At 39.3% G+C, this 19782-nt stretch overlaps 1 protein-coding gene across 1 annotated transcript in view; it reads right to left on the bottom strand.

The window, feature by feature from the left end:
- The window catches only part of SAMSN1 (SAM domain, SH3 domain and nuclear localization signals 1), a 190718-nt gene that overhangs the window by 48623 nt on the left and 122313 nt on the right, over positions 1–19782 (bottom strand). Inside the window, exons 7-10 of the mRNA XM_075033930.1 lie at positions 17582–17649; positions 13029–13097; positions 7431–7554; positions 5913–6289 (exon numbers count right to left, since the gene is read on the bottom strand). Coding sequence (XP_074890031.1) covers positions 5913–6289; positions 7431–7554; positions 13029–13097; positions 17582–17649 — 638 coding nt within the window. The remainder of the gene's footprint in view (positions 1–5912; positions 6290–7430; positions 7555–13028; positions 13098–17581; positions 17650–19782) is intronic.

Genomic DNA, 19782 nt, shown 5'->3' with positions numbered 1-19782 from the left:
TTTATACTTGGTGAGGATCTGGCTTCCTACTTTGTCATTGAAATAGGAACAAGCAAGAGCTACAGCTTTTAAAAGGACCACTTATTACTGACACTGAAGCAGTTAGAGTGACCAGAGCAGTTGAAAATTGGTGTCTCAGAAAAGCAATCTGGGGATTTCCAGGTATTCTTTTTAGTGCTTGTCCTGGTTTCAGCTGGGATACAGTTAATTGTCTTCCTAGTAGCTGGTACAGTGCTATGTTTGGAATTCAGTATCCGAAGAATGTTGATAACACTGATGTTTTCGGTTGTTGCTCAGTAGTGTTTAGTCTAAAGTCAAGGATTTTTCAGCTTCTCATGCCCAGCCAGCGAGAAAGCTGGAGGGGCACAAGAAGTTGGCACAGGACACAGCCAGGGCACCTGACCCAAACTGGCCAACGGTGTATTCCATACCATGGGACATCACATCTAGTATAGGAACTGGGGGGAGTGGGGGCGGGGGATTGCCGCTGGGGGACTAGCGGGGTGTCCGTCAGCGGGTGGTGAGCAATTGCGCTGCGCATCATTTGTACATTCCAATCCTTTTATTATTGTTGTTGTCATTTTATTAGTGTTATCGTTATCATTATTAGTTTCTTCTTTTCTGTTCTATTAAACCGTTCTTATCTCAACCCATGAGTTTTACTTCTTTTCCTGATTTTCTCCCCCATCCCACTGGATGGAGGGGAGTGAGTGAGCAGCTGTGTGGTGCTTAGTTGCTGGCTGGGGTTAAACCATGACAATGCTGTATTTGTGTCAAATGAGGATTCAAAATGTAATTGAGAAAGCTCTTCTAAGGCACGTTCAGGCGTCTCTCAACAGAAAGACATTAGGTCAAGAAAGAAAAAAACAGAGAAAACAGTCAAATTGCTTAAGAAAATTGAGCTGCCAGAAAGTCCATTAAAGCCCACAGCATTCAAGTGTGCAGGAGAAACTGCTGGCTGAAATGAAGTAGAAATCTTCCCACAGCCATTTTCTGGAGTGTGCAAATGGTCAAATGTAGTCTTCAGCTCTGAAGCACATTTTGCTAGATAAGAGCACTCTGTTGTGTTTGTTCATTACTGGCTTTCCATACTCTTCCTCCCCGCTCCACTAAGCTAGAGAACAATGATCAGTCACTGATATCACAAGAGATCCAGTAACCTGTGTAAACCTCAAGGCAATATACAGCACGTCTTTGAGAACCAAGATGATCAGGAGCAGCTGAAGCAGTACAGAGTGCAGGGTAAGAGCAATCATAGCAAGCAAAGAAGCAAGGCCATTATGGGGCAAGCAGGAACCAGAACCTATTAAGTAGAATATGTCAGGAAAAGTTAGGACAAGAAAATGCCCCAAAATAGAGCTGAGAAGCAGAGTGTTTCTTCAAGAAACAAATGAGCATCAAACTAGACATTTTTAAGAAGGGTTAAAGGGAGATGCTGAGAAATGGTTTGTCTGGCAAGAAAGCAAACCAGACCAGGAGGAAAGCAAAAAGTCACAAAGTCACTGAAATGACAGAGAACCATGACCATAATAGCAGGGCTAACATAACCATGATAAGACCATAACACATTCCTGAGAGGAATATGGAGAGTACGAACACAGGCTTTGGCATAAAGTCACTTGCAGTTTCCCCAAATTTATTGTTCATTCCACCACAATGTAATGCATTCATATCAGATAGAAACCAATCCTTTGAATCTTTCTACTCTCCTCTTAAGCTGAAAATGGGAAAGAAAAGGTATCTTGCTCTGCAGCACCCTTAGGTTTTTTTCTTTCTCCTCACCAAAATCCCAGGTCTTCTCTAGTCTTGGGAAATGACCCTCGTCTTTTCATTCTCACTGAATACCAAGCACAGATTGCAACAGATACATATTCTTATGATATTAATGACTAACTCTTTCTTCTGTTAAACCTAACCATGCTTCTAAGATACTGCAGGAAGAGAAACCCACTTCCAGTAGCTCTCTGCTGATTTGTCTCCAACAAGAGATGTTGTCTCCTCTCCCTTTCCTGTAAGGATGCCTGTGTCATCCTACAAACACAGCTTCCATATTGCACAGTTATTGGAGAGTGGATGGGTCAGCCAGTGAAGTAGCATGTTAAAGTATTGAGGGAGAAAGGGACTCAGCTTTTCTCTCTCTGTCTCAGGCTGTCCAAGACAGTCTAGGAACCCGTTTGTGAAGAGAACCCCTCAGTTGTGACCCCACTATGTGCTCCACTCTGTGCTTGTTTCAGGGCCAGTCAAGCCCATCAAGCTCCTGTACATTCCAGACTTCTGACTCTAGATTTTCCAAGCCTTACATGAGGTTGCAAAAGTCTTAAGCAATTGCACAGATTGAGAAAAAGCAATAGAAGGCAGAAATGGCTTGTATAAAAGTCATACAGACATGTCACTGCCAAGTATATTACTTTGTTAGGGTAGTGAAGATCTCAGCATAGGAATAACAGAAGGGAAGCTTCTAATAACCACAATTTAAAAAAAAAAAGAAAAAAGAAAAAAAGTCTGAAACAGACAGCTGAACTGTTTTCTGCAGGGCTAAGCTTGAGGAATAAAAAGAAGTATAAAAACCAATAACCTTTCACATTAAGGTCAAGTGATTGTTAAAGTGGTGTCTGGATAATCTTTTCTTCCATCCTCTGCCTGACTTTCAGCTGATTCATAACATTACAATTTCTATGCCCAATATAATTTGTGGTAATATGAAAATATGCAGCATAGTAGGTATTTTTTTAATCCAGGCATATTTTTTTCTCTTTTTTTTGCTGAAGTATTCAGTATTTTCTTAAATATATTCTTCTACTTTCTAAGGAAGAACTATCTGCAAATTTCATCTTCTTAGGAAGAATATCAGTAACAATAATTTCACATGGCAATCTTGACACACCAAAAAACCAATGCTCTGTGTTGCCCCTAGCAAAATTTTGACCAGCCACTAATTATATTGTAAACAGCTGAACAATGCAGGAAAAAAATACCTATGTCTAAGTTCATTTTGCACAAAGTTGCTAACGGTGGCACCGTAGCTGTAAAATGGTAACACAGCACACTCAGTTCTGTATTTAATTAAAGGGCAGAAATACAGATTTCTAAAATGTTTTCATAATACATGAAGGTGGGCAGGATGGGTGAGATTCGAGTTGTCTCCAATGTCCCTGTGCTAGAGGCAGTCAGCTAACACAGGTGTTTATTGTGCGCTTAACTGCAGGAGGCTGAAGGAAGAGTAGCTGGAGGAGTTTGGTGAGCCTGTTCTAGCTGAAGACTGATGTAACATTTGCAGTCTGTGCTCACAGTTCTTGTTTAGGTGACCAGCTTGGATGATCTCTACCAGCCTTTTTATTGTTTTAGGTGAAACAAACAATGTCAATATGAAACACCACAAGGGAGGCCATGTAAAGTGCTGAGAAGGAAGAAAGGTGTCAAAGGAAGAAACTGGAGGAAGGGAACTAGGATCACTCATATTTTGTCTCCCTGAACAGCAATCTATCATGAAGAGATCCAGGTCTTTTTCCTTGTGATTACCGGAGAGCACTACTTAATTTACTATCTGTAATTCAAGCTTTAATTCAGGCTAGGCTCAATCAGCTTTGCGTATGTTGCTGAGATGAGTCTCGATAATATGTGTCCAACCTAGATATTTGTCTGTCCCCTAAACAAGATCAGCCACAGTTTGCTGATGGAATAGCAGAGTCTTGGATCTTAGTCTTGCCTCTACCAGTTTTGCCTGTCTGCCTCAATTCAGGGCATACCAACTAGCATTTCAGTAATACATCTCAGGCTATATCTCCTCCACATCATGCTGCAGCAAAGACAATAGAGTAGTAGCCAAGCCAAGATCAGCCAAGAAAATGAAATTATAGTTTACTCATAGAACCAGAAAGAGTATTATGGAATATATTGGTTTATAAGTAAATCAACATCAGAAAGAACATCCCCAGTGTCTGATCCCCTCATAGCAAAACCACCAGTGTCAGCTTTTTTGATTCTTAAAAAGCAAAACTGAAAATCCAGTCTTTATAATCTTCAGTTGAGCCAGTTGGTAGAATGCAAATGCAAAGAATGAGATGTCTTGCCATTGCCTGAAATCTAAAGACACTAAGCCCACAGAGATACATAAAAGTCAGGGCACCCATCAGGAAAGCAGATGGCAAAATAAACAATAATGCAGAAAAAAAAAAAGCACTAAACCTCTTGCTGGCAGTTAATAGTAACATGGGTAGGACAAATCTCACCAGGGTAGAGAACCTTAACAGCCTGTTTGTGACAAAATGAAATAAAATTATTTGAATTGACACTTATGCTCTCATAAATCTGACCAACACATCTATTATTACTATTTTGCCCTGGGACTTCAGCCTTAGCTTGGGATGCTGAAAGTTGCTTTCATTAGGAGCAGGCATATGATGGAGCCTAGCATCCCTGACACAATTCGGTTTCTACAGAGTCCTATTTACTGGCAGACAGGAGGACTCACCTGAGAGAGCACAGTCTTTGTTCACAGCTCCCAGCCTATTTCTGCCAACGCTCTGCCCCGAAGGTCTGCCTCCAGGGGCTCTCCCTAGGAGTTTGCAGTGCTAAGGCTGTCTGGGGTTTCACTTCTGCACCTTTCTCAGCCTTTTTTATGAGTAGTTTGCTTTCTCTCTCTTCTAATTTCAGTTCCATCAATCAAAGCTTTAGCCTTTCTGTTTTCTATGTCAAATCCCAGGAAAATCTTCTAAGCTACATTCAGCTAGATAGATCCCATGTTTCAGGTACTGCCTGTTGTTATGTCAGCTACTGTGTCATTGAAAAGAAACTGAATGACTACCTCCATGTATTCAGAAATACAGTTGCTATATTGGCCCACACATCTATGTGTGTGGACCTTTCCTAATGATATATGAGCACATTCCGGAAAATGCTCTTTTCAGCAGGACACTGTCTGATCTAAGGTTATGGTTGTTCAGGTCTCCATTTGAACACTCAGCTGGCAGGTTTCAGGAGGTATAGATGGTTTAGATGCACTTTCCTGGGAGCTGGCCTTATTGCACAGTGAGAAGCAGCTCTGTCCCTGGAGCGCTGTAGAGGGAACAGGCATAAAGGGAAAAGAGGCTACTCTTTACTACTTCCCTGATATATTTCAGTCAACCAGTCACCCTCCATGTGCTTACCACTATGTGTTGTGCCAGAAGACCTGCTGTGCCTGGTGAGGAAAGGGAGAAAAGCCTCATTGCAGTGTCCATATTTTTTATATGTCACCAACTAAAGTTTTTCTTGGTTTTGTTTTTCTAGTTTTAAACAGCCCTTTAAAAAAAGCCAGCAATTAAAATAGAAAAGCCTCCTCCAGATAGCTATGCAGAAAGATAATTTCAGACCAAGATTAAACTCTGCTCCTTTGTATCTGGCCCTAAAAATTTCTTGCTGCCACAAAGGTAATTGCAGACCTAGGTTCCACCAGCTGAGCTGATCCAAGAAGGCAGAAACACCAATACCTCTTCAACCTCTGACATTTGTCTAAATAACTCGTGACCTTTACTAGTATTGCAGTGACCTCTAGGGGCCTGATCCAAGCCCACTGGCTTCATTATCCCTTACTCACTTATCCCAGACTTCCAGAAAGTTTTATAAGCCTGGAAGGATGAGTATTTAATGTACAGATGAAAAAAACAGTGTGTTTGATGAGAAACAGAATAGCCTAAAGCCTTCCATCTCAATGCTGCTGATGTCTGCATGGTTAAAACTGAACTACCTAGAGCTATATGAACCCCTGGTGTTAGCCTGAACAATGCATTCACATCCATTTACCTGAAATCTAAATTTGACTTATTGCATTTCATAACCACATGGAAGATGATAGCATCGCTTTCATGCTGAATCAGAGCAAAAAGTTTCCAATTTTTATGCATATCAGCAGAAAAGAAACCACTTCCACTTACCCAGGAGTACTGTAGATCCATATCAGTTAGGGAATATGTGAGATGTGGCTGATGAGAAGAGCAAGTACAGTTTTCCCATTCTTCTATTTTTGAAATCAAGAAGTCACAAGGACAGAGCTGGTTATCAGGAAAAGGCTTCCAGTCACTCCACAAGTGAAATTCGGTTTCCGAATGGATTGAAATTGTTCCGAAGTTATTAAGTCTAGAAGTGTATGAGCGGCCAAGAGATGCAGAAATAAATTCTGCCCTAGTCTCAGTCTCTTCTTTTCTCCTCACGTTGTCTTTCCAGGTCTTCTTTTCCTGAGGTTTTGTCAGTTTCATGCAAGAAGTTAGTGCTTCTTCATCCTCTTCAGAGAGATAAGCATCTTCTAATGTATCTTTAAAAATGCAAATACTTCTGGTATAATATGTTGCAATTCATAAAGAAAATAGCACACTTTTTTTTCTTAAATGCTGTCTGTTGCATTCTATGTAATGAAAAAGCCCAGGACTCCATAAAAAAACAAATAACAATGATAATTAGGGAGATGGAAAGGATCTTGTACTGGGTCAGACATCTGAGCCAAAAGCAAGATTTATTCTCCATTTGGTAAATTTGTCTTGTTCCCACAAAAGCCTGGAAAATTGTACTGGTTCTGCACTAAACATGAAAATTTGCTAACTGAATGGTGTATTTCTGCATAGTTACAGAAAGCATGACTTTAGCTTAAATACTGGAAAAGTTTGGAAAACTTTTCTGGATAATTCCTCTCTCACCTCCTCCTAGTATGTATGTTGTAGTTACAAACTAGTTGCTGAAATCTCAATTTCCTCATGTACTTCAGCACAAGCAATGATTTCACTGGAGCAGTAGTTCATCAGAAAGTTTAAACTTATTTTGCTAGTATTGGTTTAAAAATAATCATATACACAAATGCATTGTACAACAAATGCATGCACTGTTAAATTAATGTTGGCAAAACAAGTTCAGATGAAGAAGTTCTGCACAGTCAGATCAGTGGTCTATAGGATGTTCCAAAAAATAACCTGAGCTCAGTATCAGTTTAGAATTCTTGCGTCTTATAGCCCTAGGCTATCAGGTATGATGAGAGGCTGACTTGCCTATCATAGTGCAGTCCTTCTTGCGCTCCCAGCTGCTACTGACTCATGGATTAACACTGAAAGTTATCTTTGCATTTGTGAGTTTTGCCTCTCTGATCTGAAATGTAATACAAATCTAGGAACTACTCTAAAACCAAATTGTCCCCTGCACAAAGGCCCCACTGTTATACAATTCTATTTAGCTAAAATCCCGGCTTGCAAGATATACTGTTACAAAACTCAAGCTAGTGTGACAGGAAACAGGTTTTCACACTATGAGGAAGTCAGCACTAAAGTGGTATCACAGTAACAACTCAGTTGGGGTTTGAAAATCATGGGTAGTGAATGACAGACCAGGACAGGATTGTTTACAGTTATGTTCAATACAGTGTCATTTGCCAAATGTTGGAAAGAATGCTGATATGATGCTTTACTTACTGAGGGGGAGCAAAACATGTTTGACATCCTCCAAGCTTTGTGTACTTGTTTTTTTGCTTCGGACCAATTTCTGCAATCGTTTTAATGTTCCCATGGACTCTGCTTTATCATCTGGTTCCACACCCTGGCAAAAAACCAAAGACGTTAAAAGTATTCAAACCCTACGAATAAAAACTAAGGGTAACACGGTGCTTGTTTTGAGAATGAGAAGGTCTCAGATTCAAATAATTAATCATCTACACAATGCTTTAAAAGTTAGGCACTTCCTTGCTTGGGACCAATACATGCAAAAAGGAGAAACGCAAGTCACAAGAGGCATCAAACTTAGGTCAGTGTTCATATTGCTGTTTACATATTACTTTTCTTTAATACCCCAGTATTACTAAATTCCAGGTTAGTTCCAGAAAACATTTTAATATATGCATCCACCACATCATTAACCAGAATCATTTTAGGTGTGCACAGAAATCTCAGATGTAGCGAGCTACTGCATTTAAATGTGTATGTGAGTGTGTTTTGAAATACTGATGTCTTCCTTTATTCAAGGCATTATTTCCTCTCCTAGATTAAATGACAATAATGTAAATGACAATTCAAATCTGTTATTGTACATTCCAACAACGTCCTACTGAAGAAGGTTTGGGTACTACAGGCTCCTTGAGCAGGAACTTTGTGAACATGCAGCCATCTCACATGCTTTCACTTTCAAGCAGCTGCTATCTTGCAAATCAGTCCAGAAACACTTGAGTCCTCTTCCCATCTGACTCTGAACTTCTCTGTGAGCTTCAGAGAGAAGTTTCATACTCTGACAAAAATAACCTCTCTTCCATAGTCACATGCTGTGTTTCACATAGGATATCTGCTTTTCATTAGAAACCAAAAGAAGTATTTATATTAGAAATTAGTAAATCCTTAATTCACTGATGGCTACTTTTTGGAACAATACTGTCTGGCTTCTATGGATGTTCAGCTATTTACACTGATAACGAATTTGGCCTATTGTGGCAATGCATCTTTGGCGATATCACAAGTGATTAAGTACTAGCGCTGATGATATCAGAAGGTAGAAATGCAGAGAACTTTATTGCACTGTCCCCAACAAATAATTAGGTCACACATCCTAGATCCTTTCTGCTTCCTCATATGCATAATTGTCCTGGTTTCAGCTGGGATAGAGTTAATTGTCTTCCTAGTAGCTGGTACAGTGCTATGTTTTTGAGTTAGGTATGAGAAGAATGTTGATAACACTGATGTTTTCAGTTGTTGCTAAGTAGTGTTTAGACTAATGTGAAGGGTTTTTCAGCTTCTCAAGCCCAGCCAGCGAGAAAGCTGGAGGGGCACAAGAAGCTAGGAGGGGACACAGCCAGGGCACCTGATCCAAACTGGCCAACGGTGTATTCCATACCATGTGATGTCACATTTAGTATAGGAACTGGGAAGTGGGGGCGGGGGGGAGATCACCGCTCCGGGACTAGCTGGGTGTCGGTCGGCGGGTGGTGAGCAATTGCACTGCACATCATTTGTACATTCCAATCCTTTTATTATTGCTGTTGTCATTTTATTAGTGTTATCATTATCATTATTAGTTTCTTCTTTTCTGTGCTATTAAACCATTCTTATTTCAACCCTTTTCCCGATTTTCTCCCCCATCCCACTGGGTGTGGGGGGAACTGAGTGAGCAGCTGCGTGGTGCTTAATTGCTGGCTGGGGTTAAACCATGACAATAATCCTTTGACACAAAGTCATCATGGAGTTTGCCAGCACAGTCTAATGTATAGTGGGAGGGTTGCTTAGGGATGGGTCTCAAGAGATTCTGAACTCCTCAGCTTTCATTGGGGTTAAAGGCTTTTTGCAAAGTCTTAGCGTGTCGCACGTCTGAAGCCCTACCATTCACGTATTACAAGGTACATCCAACCCCTGTAGCAATGATAAGGAACAGTGTGTATATTAATTTCAGATTTAAAAAAAGACCACCGTTCACTTGACAGGTAACTGCTTATAAAGATGGCTGTGCTTCAAGTGCTAAAGTTTTGGATATTTTTCTATGAAGACATGAGGTTCTGTAAGCAGAAATAGAAGTCCAAGATTTCTCTGTTCAGGCAAGGGACATTTTTATGTGTATTTAGTTAGTTTTGTGTCAATAGACAATTGTGTTGAAATGATAATAAGTTGAAGCAGAGAGTTAGTGAAAGTTAAGTGAGAATAGGTGAGATATTCCCCTGTATATTCAGACGTATGATTTCAAACCTTGAAAGGGTTTGTACCAAATGATTTGCACCACCAGTTCGTCTTGGTCCAGCTGTAAATTGGCATGGGGATTTAATAGCCTACAGAATCCGCTATATCTTCTTCATGTAAGACCAATGGACTAGCAGAATATTAGAAATTGTCTTGAACCAAGCATGACTTAGTGAAATAAACATATACCCACGTGTGTAAAGTTACAAAAAAATCTGAAACTGTTTTATTCTTTCAGGCACTGTTCTGATTAAATATTCCTAGCTATGTAAAGCCTTATTATTAGTAGTCTATCTCTAGATACACCTTTAATGGCTTCCTTCGTGGCTGATATAAATTAGCATGATTCCACTTATGCTAATGGAGCTATGCTGACTTCTTTGCTTAAGGATAGGACCTTAGGAGTCCTCCTCTTGCTAAACACAGTGAGTAATGCAGAAGTTTCCATGGTGGATAGCACTTGACTTTAGACTCCCTTTTTCTCAGCAGCATGTTACATTCCTTGAAGTCTGCAGACTCTCCTGGGAATGGGGATTCAACAACAGGAACATAGCGGAAGCCAGACAGTAGAATGTAAATACCTTTTCATGTGTTCAGTGTCTTTTGTAAGTTGTGGCTACATTAGTATTTTAGTTTTGATCAGTGAATTAGATTTGAAGTTCACAGCTATCCCAGTAAGCAGCGTTTTGGTCTCAAAGTGCCACAAACTGAATTTATTGCAGATGAAACTAAAATGAAGAATACTTTCCAGAAGTTCAACTGATGAACTCCAGCTACTATTGAATGTCCAACAGAGAGGATTTGAACGCAGGTAGATCTCCCATAATGCATGTAGTGTGGACATCTGTTCATCAGCACCAACCGTTCCACTGTGCTGATGCTCACATATTACTCTGTGCTAGTCACTAATATAGACAAAACCTAGGTGCTTCCAATGTCTGCCATTTGAATAATTAATTATTTTATTTTGTAGACTAATAAAAACTAGCATTTTTTAGTTTAAAACTCTTTAGGTCTTCTTGAGCATCTTCACTGGAGGATAAGGTCTCAGCCGATTCACCTTAAAGCTCTAGTCAACTTAGGGACCTTTTACAGCTTGTATCTGAGTATTCATCGTCCACTGTGGGCCAAATCCAAGCATCCTTAGATTAGTCATGGTCTGATTTGTATTTCAAGCCCCCTCTCCCCTCTTCCAAATTCTAGATAGTAGGACTGCAGTTTTAGCTTAGCTAAAGAGAGAAATTGAGGTGTCATTTTTCAGCCTCTCATTGTAAGATGGCTTTGCAAAATAAATCACAGTGGGTTTAAAATGCTAATATTTCTCTGATGTAAGATTTCTTGTAGCAATAATCATTTGTTCACTTATAAGTAATGACACAAAAGCAACATGATGACTTTGAGTTATGAACTGGAATTTCCATCATAGATACATGGAAGATAATTATTCAGATAATTTTATTAATGGCAAACTCTAATCCTCTTTACCTTAAAGCACTCATTTCGTAGAGTCTATTGTTAGTGAAATGTCCTAAGTGCTTAAATAATAAATACAGTCAGCCCCTTTTATGGAGAAAAAGCTCATGCAGTATCAGTTAGTGATGGGACAGCTTTTAAATTTACAGTATTTTGTTTTGATTTACCTAAGCATTCAAAGCCAGAAGTTTAGCTGCCTGTCCAAACAGAGGTAAAACTTCCTTTGATATAGAAACTAGACAATCAGGTGAACTGACCATCCTGGTCTCACAGTTTTGTTGTATTGTCCTGGCAACCCTCAGCCACAGCTTAGTGAAAGCATGCGTAAAAGTAAGAAAAACCCATTTAATGTTATGCTCTGGTTTCAGCTACTGGTTGGACCAGTGACGTATAATAATTTGGAGTATGCTAGTTTCCAGTACCTTCCTTCTCTGTGGAAGGGGAAGGATGTTCCAAAGGGAACTATGGGGGAATATTGAAGATCAGTGCACAGAGGAGTAAGTCTCCACTCATAAAAAGCTGTTCACTTAAAACACATTTAAAGACTTTTAAATTGTGTGTCCCCCCTGCCATTTTCTACAGTCAGAACATATGCTCACTTGAATATTATAGCTGTGCTTGTGTTTTGCCCAATCTATAAGAAAAGTTCTCTATAAGGAAAGAATTCCCTCATGAAGAAAAACATTCTTTATTTCCCTGCTTATCGGGTTTTAGTCATGAAAAATCATGTCACACCACAAATAAAAATGAATTGTGTAAAAAAATAAATCACAGGCTGCCCTTTAGCTGCAAATAATTTGCATGAAGTATGTATGAATACTTATGGACAAAAAAATAGACATTTTAAAAATGCACTTATAAAAATGTATTACAGAAAAAAAGACCTAAATGGTGTCTGATAAACTGTTTCCAGTTTAACCTAAGATATTCTAAATACCTTAGAAATCTTTGCTCACTGAGATGTTATGAGGCTTAACCTGGCAGAAATAAAGCAATTTGGAGGCTAAGTGTAAAACAGTGTTAGTCAGATTCCAGAAATCTCAGTCCTGTTGAGCACTCTCTTTCCTGGGTATAACTGCATTAATTTCAATAAAAGTACTTGCACAGCATGTCACTTCTCAGCATAAAGAATTTAGTCATGGCAGAATCTAATCTCTGTGATTTTTCCTCAACTGGTTTGCCTTTCCCAAAGAACTGCAATGATTTATTCATGATTACCTATGCATTTACATTACTTACAGTGTAATAGTGAGAAGACGAAAATTACTGTATGTTTACTGTGTCAATGGTGCTATCATTATTGTACCATAGAACTTTCAGGAAAGTTTCAGTAATACCCTTACTGCACATACTGAATATTAAAATAGTACATGATGATAGAGAACTTTCCGCTCTATTTATACAAAGAGTTAGTTCTGTAAAATGCAATGAATTTGGATAAATTTTATGTTAAAAAATGTCAGTAAAGCCATGGTCAAGCAATGTATAGACAAGCACTGTACAAACTTCTTTTGTGTGCTCCTGCCCATACATATCTGACCTTTAGATATTCCCATTACTTTAGTCTGGTACTCCAACTACTCAAAAATGACTGCAGAGTCAAACTAAGCTGGCTACAATTCTAGGCAGATTTTCTCCTGGGAATCACAGAGCAATCATAAGGTGTTCTATAAAAGATAAAGAAATATCATGATTAATAGCAGAGCAATAATTAGGTATTCTTTAAAAGAGAAAGAGATATCATGATTAATAACATGGATATGGATAAAGATCTTTCAACTTTTGGGGAAGCAACATACAGCAAAGGAAATCCTACTAAAACAGCATGTTCTTCCAGGCTGCTAGCTGCTGATGAAAAAAAAATGAACCATTTTCATGGTAACTCACCATTTCACTGTTACCAGCCACACTTGTATTGTGAACTCTGGGCGGAATCCACTGCTCATAGTTTATCACCTAGATGGTAAGAAAAGTAAAATTAGGAAATCCAACATAAATAAGATGAATAAACATTCTTAGTATTGTGTCACTGAATACAGATTGAGAGCTCAGCAGTCTTTCATCCCAGTACTGTGTGCATATAAAAGCAATGGCTGACATACACCAGCTGATACCCGTTGAAATCAGTTTGATATTGAGCTGTCCTAATTTCCTTAGTTATCTGGGACTCAGTAATATCTCGGAGATATCACAGTGTATGTGGTACAGCAGCAGAGCCATGCATTATATCATGGGATGCTTGGGTCTTGTCCTAGATCTTGGGTCTCTTTTCTCAATGAGCAAGGAAAGCCACAGAAGACTTTCCTCAGCAGCAACCCCCCAGCTGGGGAGCAAGTGTCACTGATGCATTTCTAAAAAGGGTCTTGTTCAGTTCACCTCATTTTGCCTGGGATGTTGAGCCCCAAGGGTGTGAGTCTGAATTGGATTAACAATGCAGAGAAAATGGGAGGATCTGCAGAATGAAGCAAAGACAAGACTATATACACTTTCATCATCTGCCCATAATCCATTTCTTGGTCACAATGTCCTCATGATAGGAATGCCATGAGACTACACTTTCCCTGGGGCACTGATGCAGTCCCTAGTGGGCAAGCATGACAGTGCTTATAGCTTATCAGTGAAAGTAATGAACACTAGCTTTTTTCTTCATGAATATGAATGACACTTTGAAGGCTGAATGCAACCTAAGAATTTACGTGAGAAATGAGCCATGAAACATTTTTGAAAATGTATTAGACCAAAGACTGTATTACTTCATATTTTATGTCCTTCCCAATATGCTACAAAGGGTTTGAGCCATCAAGGGAGCCCTGCTAGACATGAACAAACAAGAACAAAAGTATGAAAAGTAAATGCAGAATGTAAAGCTATTTTTTATGGTAAGGTACAACTATTACAGTGTTGCTTATGCTGTGACCCTCAACCTGTACTTCTGTTCCAAGCCCCCATTTTCCAGCACTTATAGAATGAATGGAATGAATTGAGCAACTATTTAGGAAATGGAGAGGGATTGGTTTTTGTGAAGCACTCAGGGAACTTTTTTGCTTTCTGTTTTTCTTTTTTCTTTTTTTTTTTGTTTTGAGTGAGAGTGAGAAAAACCTAATATGTTCATCTGTTCTATTTACTCTTGCTTGTAAATTTGGCTCTTCCATGTCTCATAGAATCACAGACTCAGACCAGCTGAGGCAGGAATGCACCTCTGGGGATTGCCTAGTCTAACTCCCTGCTCAGAGCAGGTCACCAGAGCAAGTTGCAGAGGTCTGTGTCCCGACAGCTTTTAAGTAACTCCAAAGATGGACTTTACAAAGCCTCTCTGGGAAGCCTCTTCCAGTATTTGACTTCCTTTCACAGTAGAAAAGTGCTTTCTTTAAGTTAGATGACATTTCCTGCATTTCAGTTTGTGCCTGTTGCCTCTTGTCCTGTCACTGGGCACCACTGAGAAGAGTCTGACTCTGTCTTCTTTACTCCCTCCATCAGGTGTTTGTACACATGTATCAGAATTCCCTGAGCCTTTTTTGCTCCAGGCTGAACACTCCCAGCTCTCTCAGCCTCTTCTCGTATGACAGATGCTCCAGTCCCTTAATGATCTTGATGGCGCTTCATTGGATTTATTCCAGTATTTTCCTTGTTCATCTTGTACTGGAGAGACAAAAACTGGACCCAGCACCCATATGTGGTAGGCCAGCTTGCCACTGCTGAGCAGAGGGGAAGGATCACCTCCCTCAACCTGCTGGCAAAGCTCTGCTTAATGCAGCCTAAGAGGTTGTTGGCCTTTTTTGCTCCAAGGGCACATTGCTTGCTCATGGTCAACCTGGTGTCCCCCAGGACCTTTTCTGCAAAGCTGCTTTCCAACCAGTTGGTCCCTAGCCTGCATTGGTGGAAGGGTTTGTTCCTCCCCAGTTTCAGGACTTTGCACTTCCTTTTATCGAACTTCATGAGGTTCCTGTTTAGCTGTATCTTCAGTCTGTTGAAGGCCTTCAGATGGGCAAGCACAACTCTCTGGTGCATCAGCCACTCCTCTCATTTTTGCAATGACTGCAAATTTGCTGAAGGTGCACTCTGTCCCATCATCCAGGAAGATGATAAACAGTACTGGACCCAGGATCAACCCCTGAGGTAAACCACTAGGGACTGGTCGCCAGTGGGACTTTGAGGGATTAATCACATTACTTTGAGTGCAGCAGTTCAATCTGTTTTCAACCCATCTCACTGTCCATTTTTCTAGTCCCTATTTCATTAGTTTGTTCATGAGGATGTTATGGGGACAGTGTTGAAAGCCTTAGTAATGTCAAGATAAACAACATTCACTGCTTTCCCCTCTTCCACCAAGCTAGTCATTTCATTGTAGAAGGCCCTTAGGCTGGTCAGGCATGATTTCCGTTTCATAAATTCATGCTGACTACCCCCAATCACCTTCTCGTCCTTCATATGTTTGGCAGTAGTTTCCAGGAGGATTTGCTCCATCACATTCCTAGGGATTGAGGTAAGACTGACCGGCCTGTAGTTCCCTGGATCTTCTTTCTGGCCCTCTTGAAGATAGGAGTGACATCCATGGCAGTTTACACTCCAGTTTTGTGAGCTATCCCACTACATTTCTGTGATCCTAATGAAATGACAGCCTTGCAACCACATGCAGACCTCTAATTCTTCCTGTTTGTTCCCCGTGCTGTGTGCATCAGCATACACGGACTTCATAAGGACACTCATTTGTGCTGATTTTGCAGAAAAAGTGTGAGAGCTTCCCCCATAATGCTCTTCTCTCAGCATTTCCTTATTTGTGTGCATAATGCAGTACAGCAAATGAAAACAGACATAATCAGACTATTCTGGAAGCTTAAAAGGGCATTATATCTATGTTATCTTGATGATAACGAAGGCCAGAGGTAATAATCACTAAAACTCAAAATAATGTAATAAAAAATGAAAATTTTAAAAAGCAAGTTCAATAGGTCTTAAATTGGTACCAAAGCTTGGAGGTATCCAAGTCTCTACAGCTCATTAGTCGCATGCCCCAAAAAGCATCTTCAAAAAATTGGAGAAGACAAAAATAGAACTTTGCTTTTAAAATGGGATAAAGTGTTCATGGGGAGATGCTTTAAGGGATTTCAAGGAAACTTATACATAAAGCAAACTTCGGCTTTCTTCCCTGTTATTTCTTCTTCCCCTTTTCCCTCCTTATTCTATCACATCTGGGGAATGGCCTCCAGGATGTTAAGCAGGAATCAGCTCAGAGGCTGCCATGGCAGGATAGGGACAGAGCCAGAGATCCCTCACACTGAGGGAAGAACTGCTGTGGAAGAACTGTACAGAGACAGATGAAAACCTGAGAGAAAGCAGGAGAAAACTGGAACATACTGGTTTTCAAGGCACCAGTTTCCAATCCAGTCGTCTGTCCCCTGATACACAGATCATTTGACTCTTCTTTTCAAGCCAGACCGTGTCTCTGCCCTACATTGGAGCTGAGCACTGCCTAAAGTCTGGGTCTGCACAGCTCTCTGTCTTATCTCAGAAGCTTTCAGAGTGATGCCTGTATAGTTTTTTCTTGCTTTTAACCTAAACGTCCAGAAGGACTCCTGACATTGTATAGAAACAGCAGAGGAAACTCAGCTTGGAGCCTTTTATAAAGTTTAATGGTCACCTTCTGTAAAGGAAAATTTACCAGATTTTCAGCTTTTAAATAATTTATTGTATTAATTCCTCATTTAGACACACGCGCACATGTAGGTGTGTGTTATAAACTTTTAGTCAGGTTCCCAAACAGGGTAAACTGTTATATCATGGGAAATCAGCAGAGCTAAGCTGATTTGCAACAGACATGAACTGGCCCTTTAAATAACATAGTATCAGGGCAAACATGGGACTGGAAGTGAGATAAAAACCAAATGTCAGTCATTCTAATTCCAGAGCTACAAGTTTTTCTCCTCACCTCTCTGCTGCTCACCACTGATGGGTTCTTAACTACTTTTATGTTGTTGTTATTATTATTATTATTATTATTATTATTATGATGCAAACCCAAGGGTCAGAATTCCTTAATCGCTCATGCTAGTGGGCTAACTAATGTAGAATTATGAAGAGGAGATAGAGTATATGTTTAAAGAATTTCAGAAAGCATTAGGATACATATGCCAGTATGGATCACACAAGACTGATCTAAACATTTAGTATTGATCTCGCTAGAGCCAATTCCAGAACATTATTATAATGGAAATGTATTCACTCAGGGAAAGAAAAAGTTTTCTACGTATTAAAACCCATATGCATAATGAAAATGGAGCACAACTTAGGTAGTCACCAGAGTCTTCTTTTAAACTCAACTTCTAAAACACGCAGGCATACTAAGTATGAAGTTTAGGCTAGGCAAATACTGAGTGGAAGCAAGAAATATGCATTTTATTGAATGAAATTTTAGATTCTGAAAAAAAGAGTCGTTCTTTCACCTGGCATGTTGTTTCCTCTATCTTCTTTCCTTGCAGCATATGTATCCCATCACCAATAATATTATCTTCTGTGAATTATGACCAAAAAAAAAAAAAAAGAAAACATGCTTTAAAATATCCTGTTTTAAGTTTTTCTGAGGAATATCATTTGAATTGCACTTGATGTTTTGCACTGACATTTTGACTCTCTGAAGTTAATCTTGTATCATTTAAGCATGCATTTTATCTCAAACTGCTTTGAAGTAAGACTACAGAACAAATTGGCAAACTGACTCACATAAAGAAAACTCATTCATGCTTACTTCTTCATCCGTACTTAGTCTCAGTTTGCTAACCCAGAACCCCACCAAGCATTTTCTCTTGCCCTGCTAATTTGCAGTAGCAAAGTGTAGAATATTAATATTAAAAATGAAGGGCAAAAATGATCTTTGCAATTGAGATCTGTGTATCTTAGATTAGATTAGAAATTGCTTTCAAAGAATGAACATCCTCCCTTTTCTTTCAAGAAATTAATGCTTTGCATGGGAAGGGTATTTACCTCCGTTAGAACAATGAGCAATAATAGGTCAAACAACTCTGAAAAGTTTACTTTTAGTACGTCTACTTTGAAAGATCTACTTTTACTCCCAATCTTAAGGCAAAGCATACACCATTGTACTACTGTAGAAAGGCCCTAGCGACTAGATTCCATCAACATAGATATTAGAGGCACTCAGTTATTCTGCAGGAAAAAACAGAACAAAAAATACCTGTTAATCACAGCACAAAGTGTTATCCTATTTTTCCAAAGTTACTAGAAACCAGTAGGAACATTTTGGGTCTTTTTTTCTCATGAATCCTAACTTGGCATCCTTATTGGTGCTGAGGAATACCTTACAACATCAGTAATACTCCCTTTTGCAAAATGACAGCTAACAACATATAGATTTACAAAGGTGAGACTAATTGCATTGTTTTCTCTACAACAGAAAAAGAAAGATTAGTTCAGTGAATAATTCCAAGTGACTGAGATTCTTCAGTTATCACATGAAAAAAAGTGTTTGAACACAATCATGAAAATTTATATTCAAAGAGTTAAGTAAGATCCCAGTCCTCAGAATGCCTATGTTTATGTTGGAATTAAATGAGACTACAACGTGTATAAAGCTAGACAAGAAACCCCCTAAACACATGTTAGTGAAACAATTAAAGGGCCACTGTACAGGCAAGTTAGCACATATATTTTCATATGTTATTTTTAAAGCAAATTCTCAATCAAGAGAGATTTTTAGGATTGTTATTTTTTCCTAAAAGAAAATCCTCTCCAAACAAAAATTGTAACACAATAAGAAATACTCTTCCTCATAGTTTTGCAACTTGGATGTTGTAAGACTGGGTTAAAATTCACAAATTACACTCTGGGCATCAGACAAAAAAGAGCAAGAGTCTTTTCACATCCTAGTTCCACCTTGAAACCATAGGTCAGCTGCACAGAAAAACCCATCAAACAATTTACTTTATTTGCCATGTGCATCAACAGGAAGAGAAAATATGAGTCACAGAAAATTTTATTGCATGAATTTGCCTTTAGAGGCTTCTGTAAGAGCTTCTATGATAATAGGACAGTGTCTTTCTCCTACAGGCTTGATGGTTACAATAAATCAAAAGCTTTTCCAAAAAGTATGTTACGTTCCAAAATCTAACCTGACTGACCAGATTTTAAGTTGTCTCAAGCACCTACAAATCTCCTTGAAGCTACTAAAGGCCAGTTGTCTGACAATCCAGTTGTTTATTTAAGTACAGAGCTAGCTGGACTTCTAGAAGCAGCATAACTCATGTCAAGCAGTGCTTATGCAACACCAGATTAACATAACTGGGTTATTTCTGGTCCTCAGGCTAATTTGTTTCCATCTCCTGCAGACATCTCTGTATGCTGTAGCCTTGTGCTCTGTAGGATTACTCTAAAAGTTAAGTCTTGCAGTGTTCGGTCCTGTGCCCACAAGTCCTTTTACAGTCTAGTCCAAAATAGTATTATTTGGTAGCTGTTTGCAGCTGAATCACAAAGCACCGTGGGGCAACATATAATGACCTTAGCCTGAAAGACTACATACAGTTACACTGCTATTAATGTAATTTCTTTCAAAACCAAATGAACAATAGCAAGTTATTAAAGCAAACCTTAGTGGTCCCCCCAACCATGATCTCTTTTCTAGCCATAATAA

This window comes from Buteo buteo, chromosome 8 (genome assembly GCF_964188355.1).
Source record: "Buteo buteo chromosome 8, bButBut1.hap1.1, whole genome shotgun sequence".
In the NCBI taxonomy this organism is placed as follows: Eukaryota; Metazoa; Chordata; class Aves; order Accipitriformes; family Accipitridae; genus Buteo; species Buteo buteo.
The sequence above is the reverse complement of the archived record's forward strand: the minus strand, read 5'-3'. Positions and strand labels throughout refer to the sequence as shown.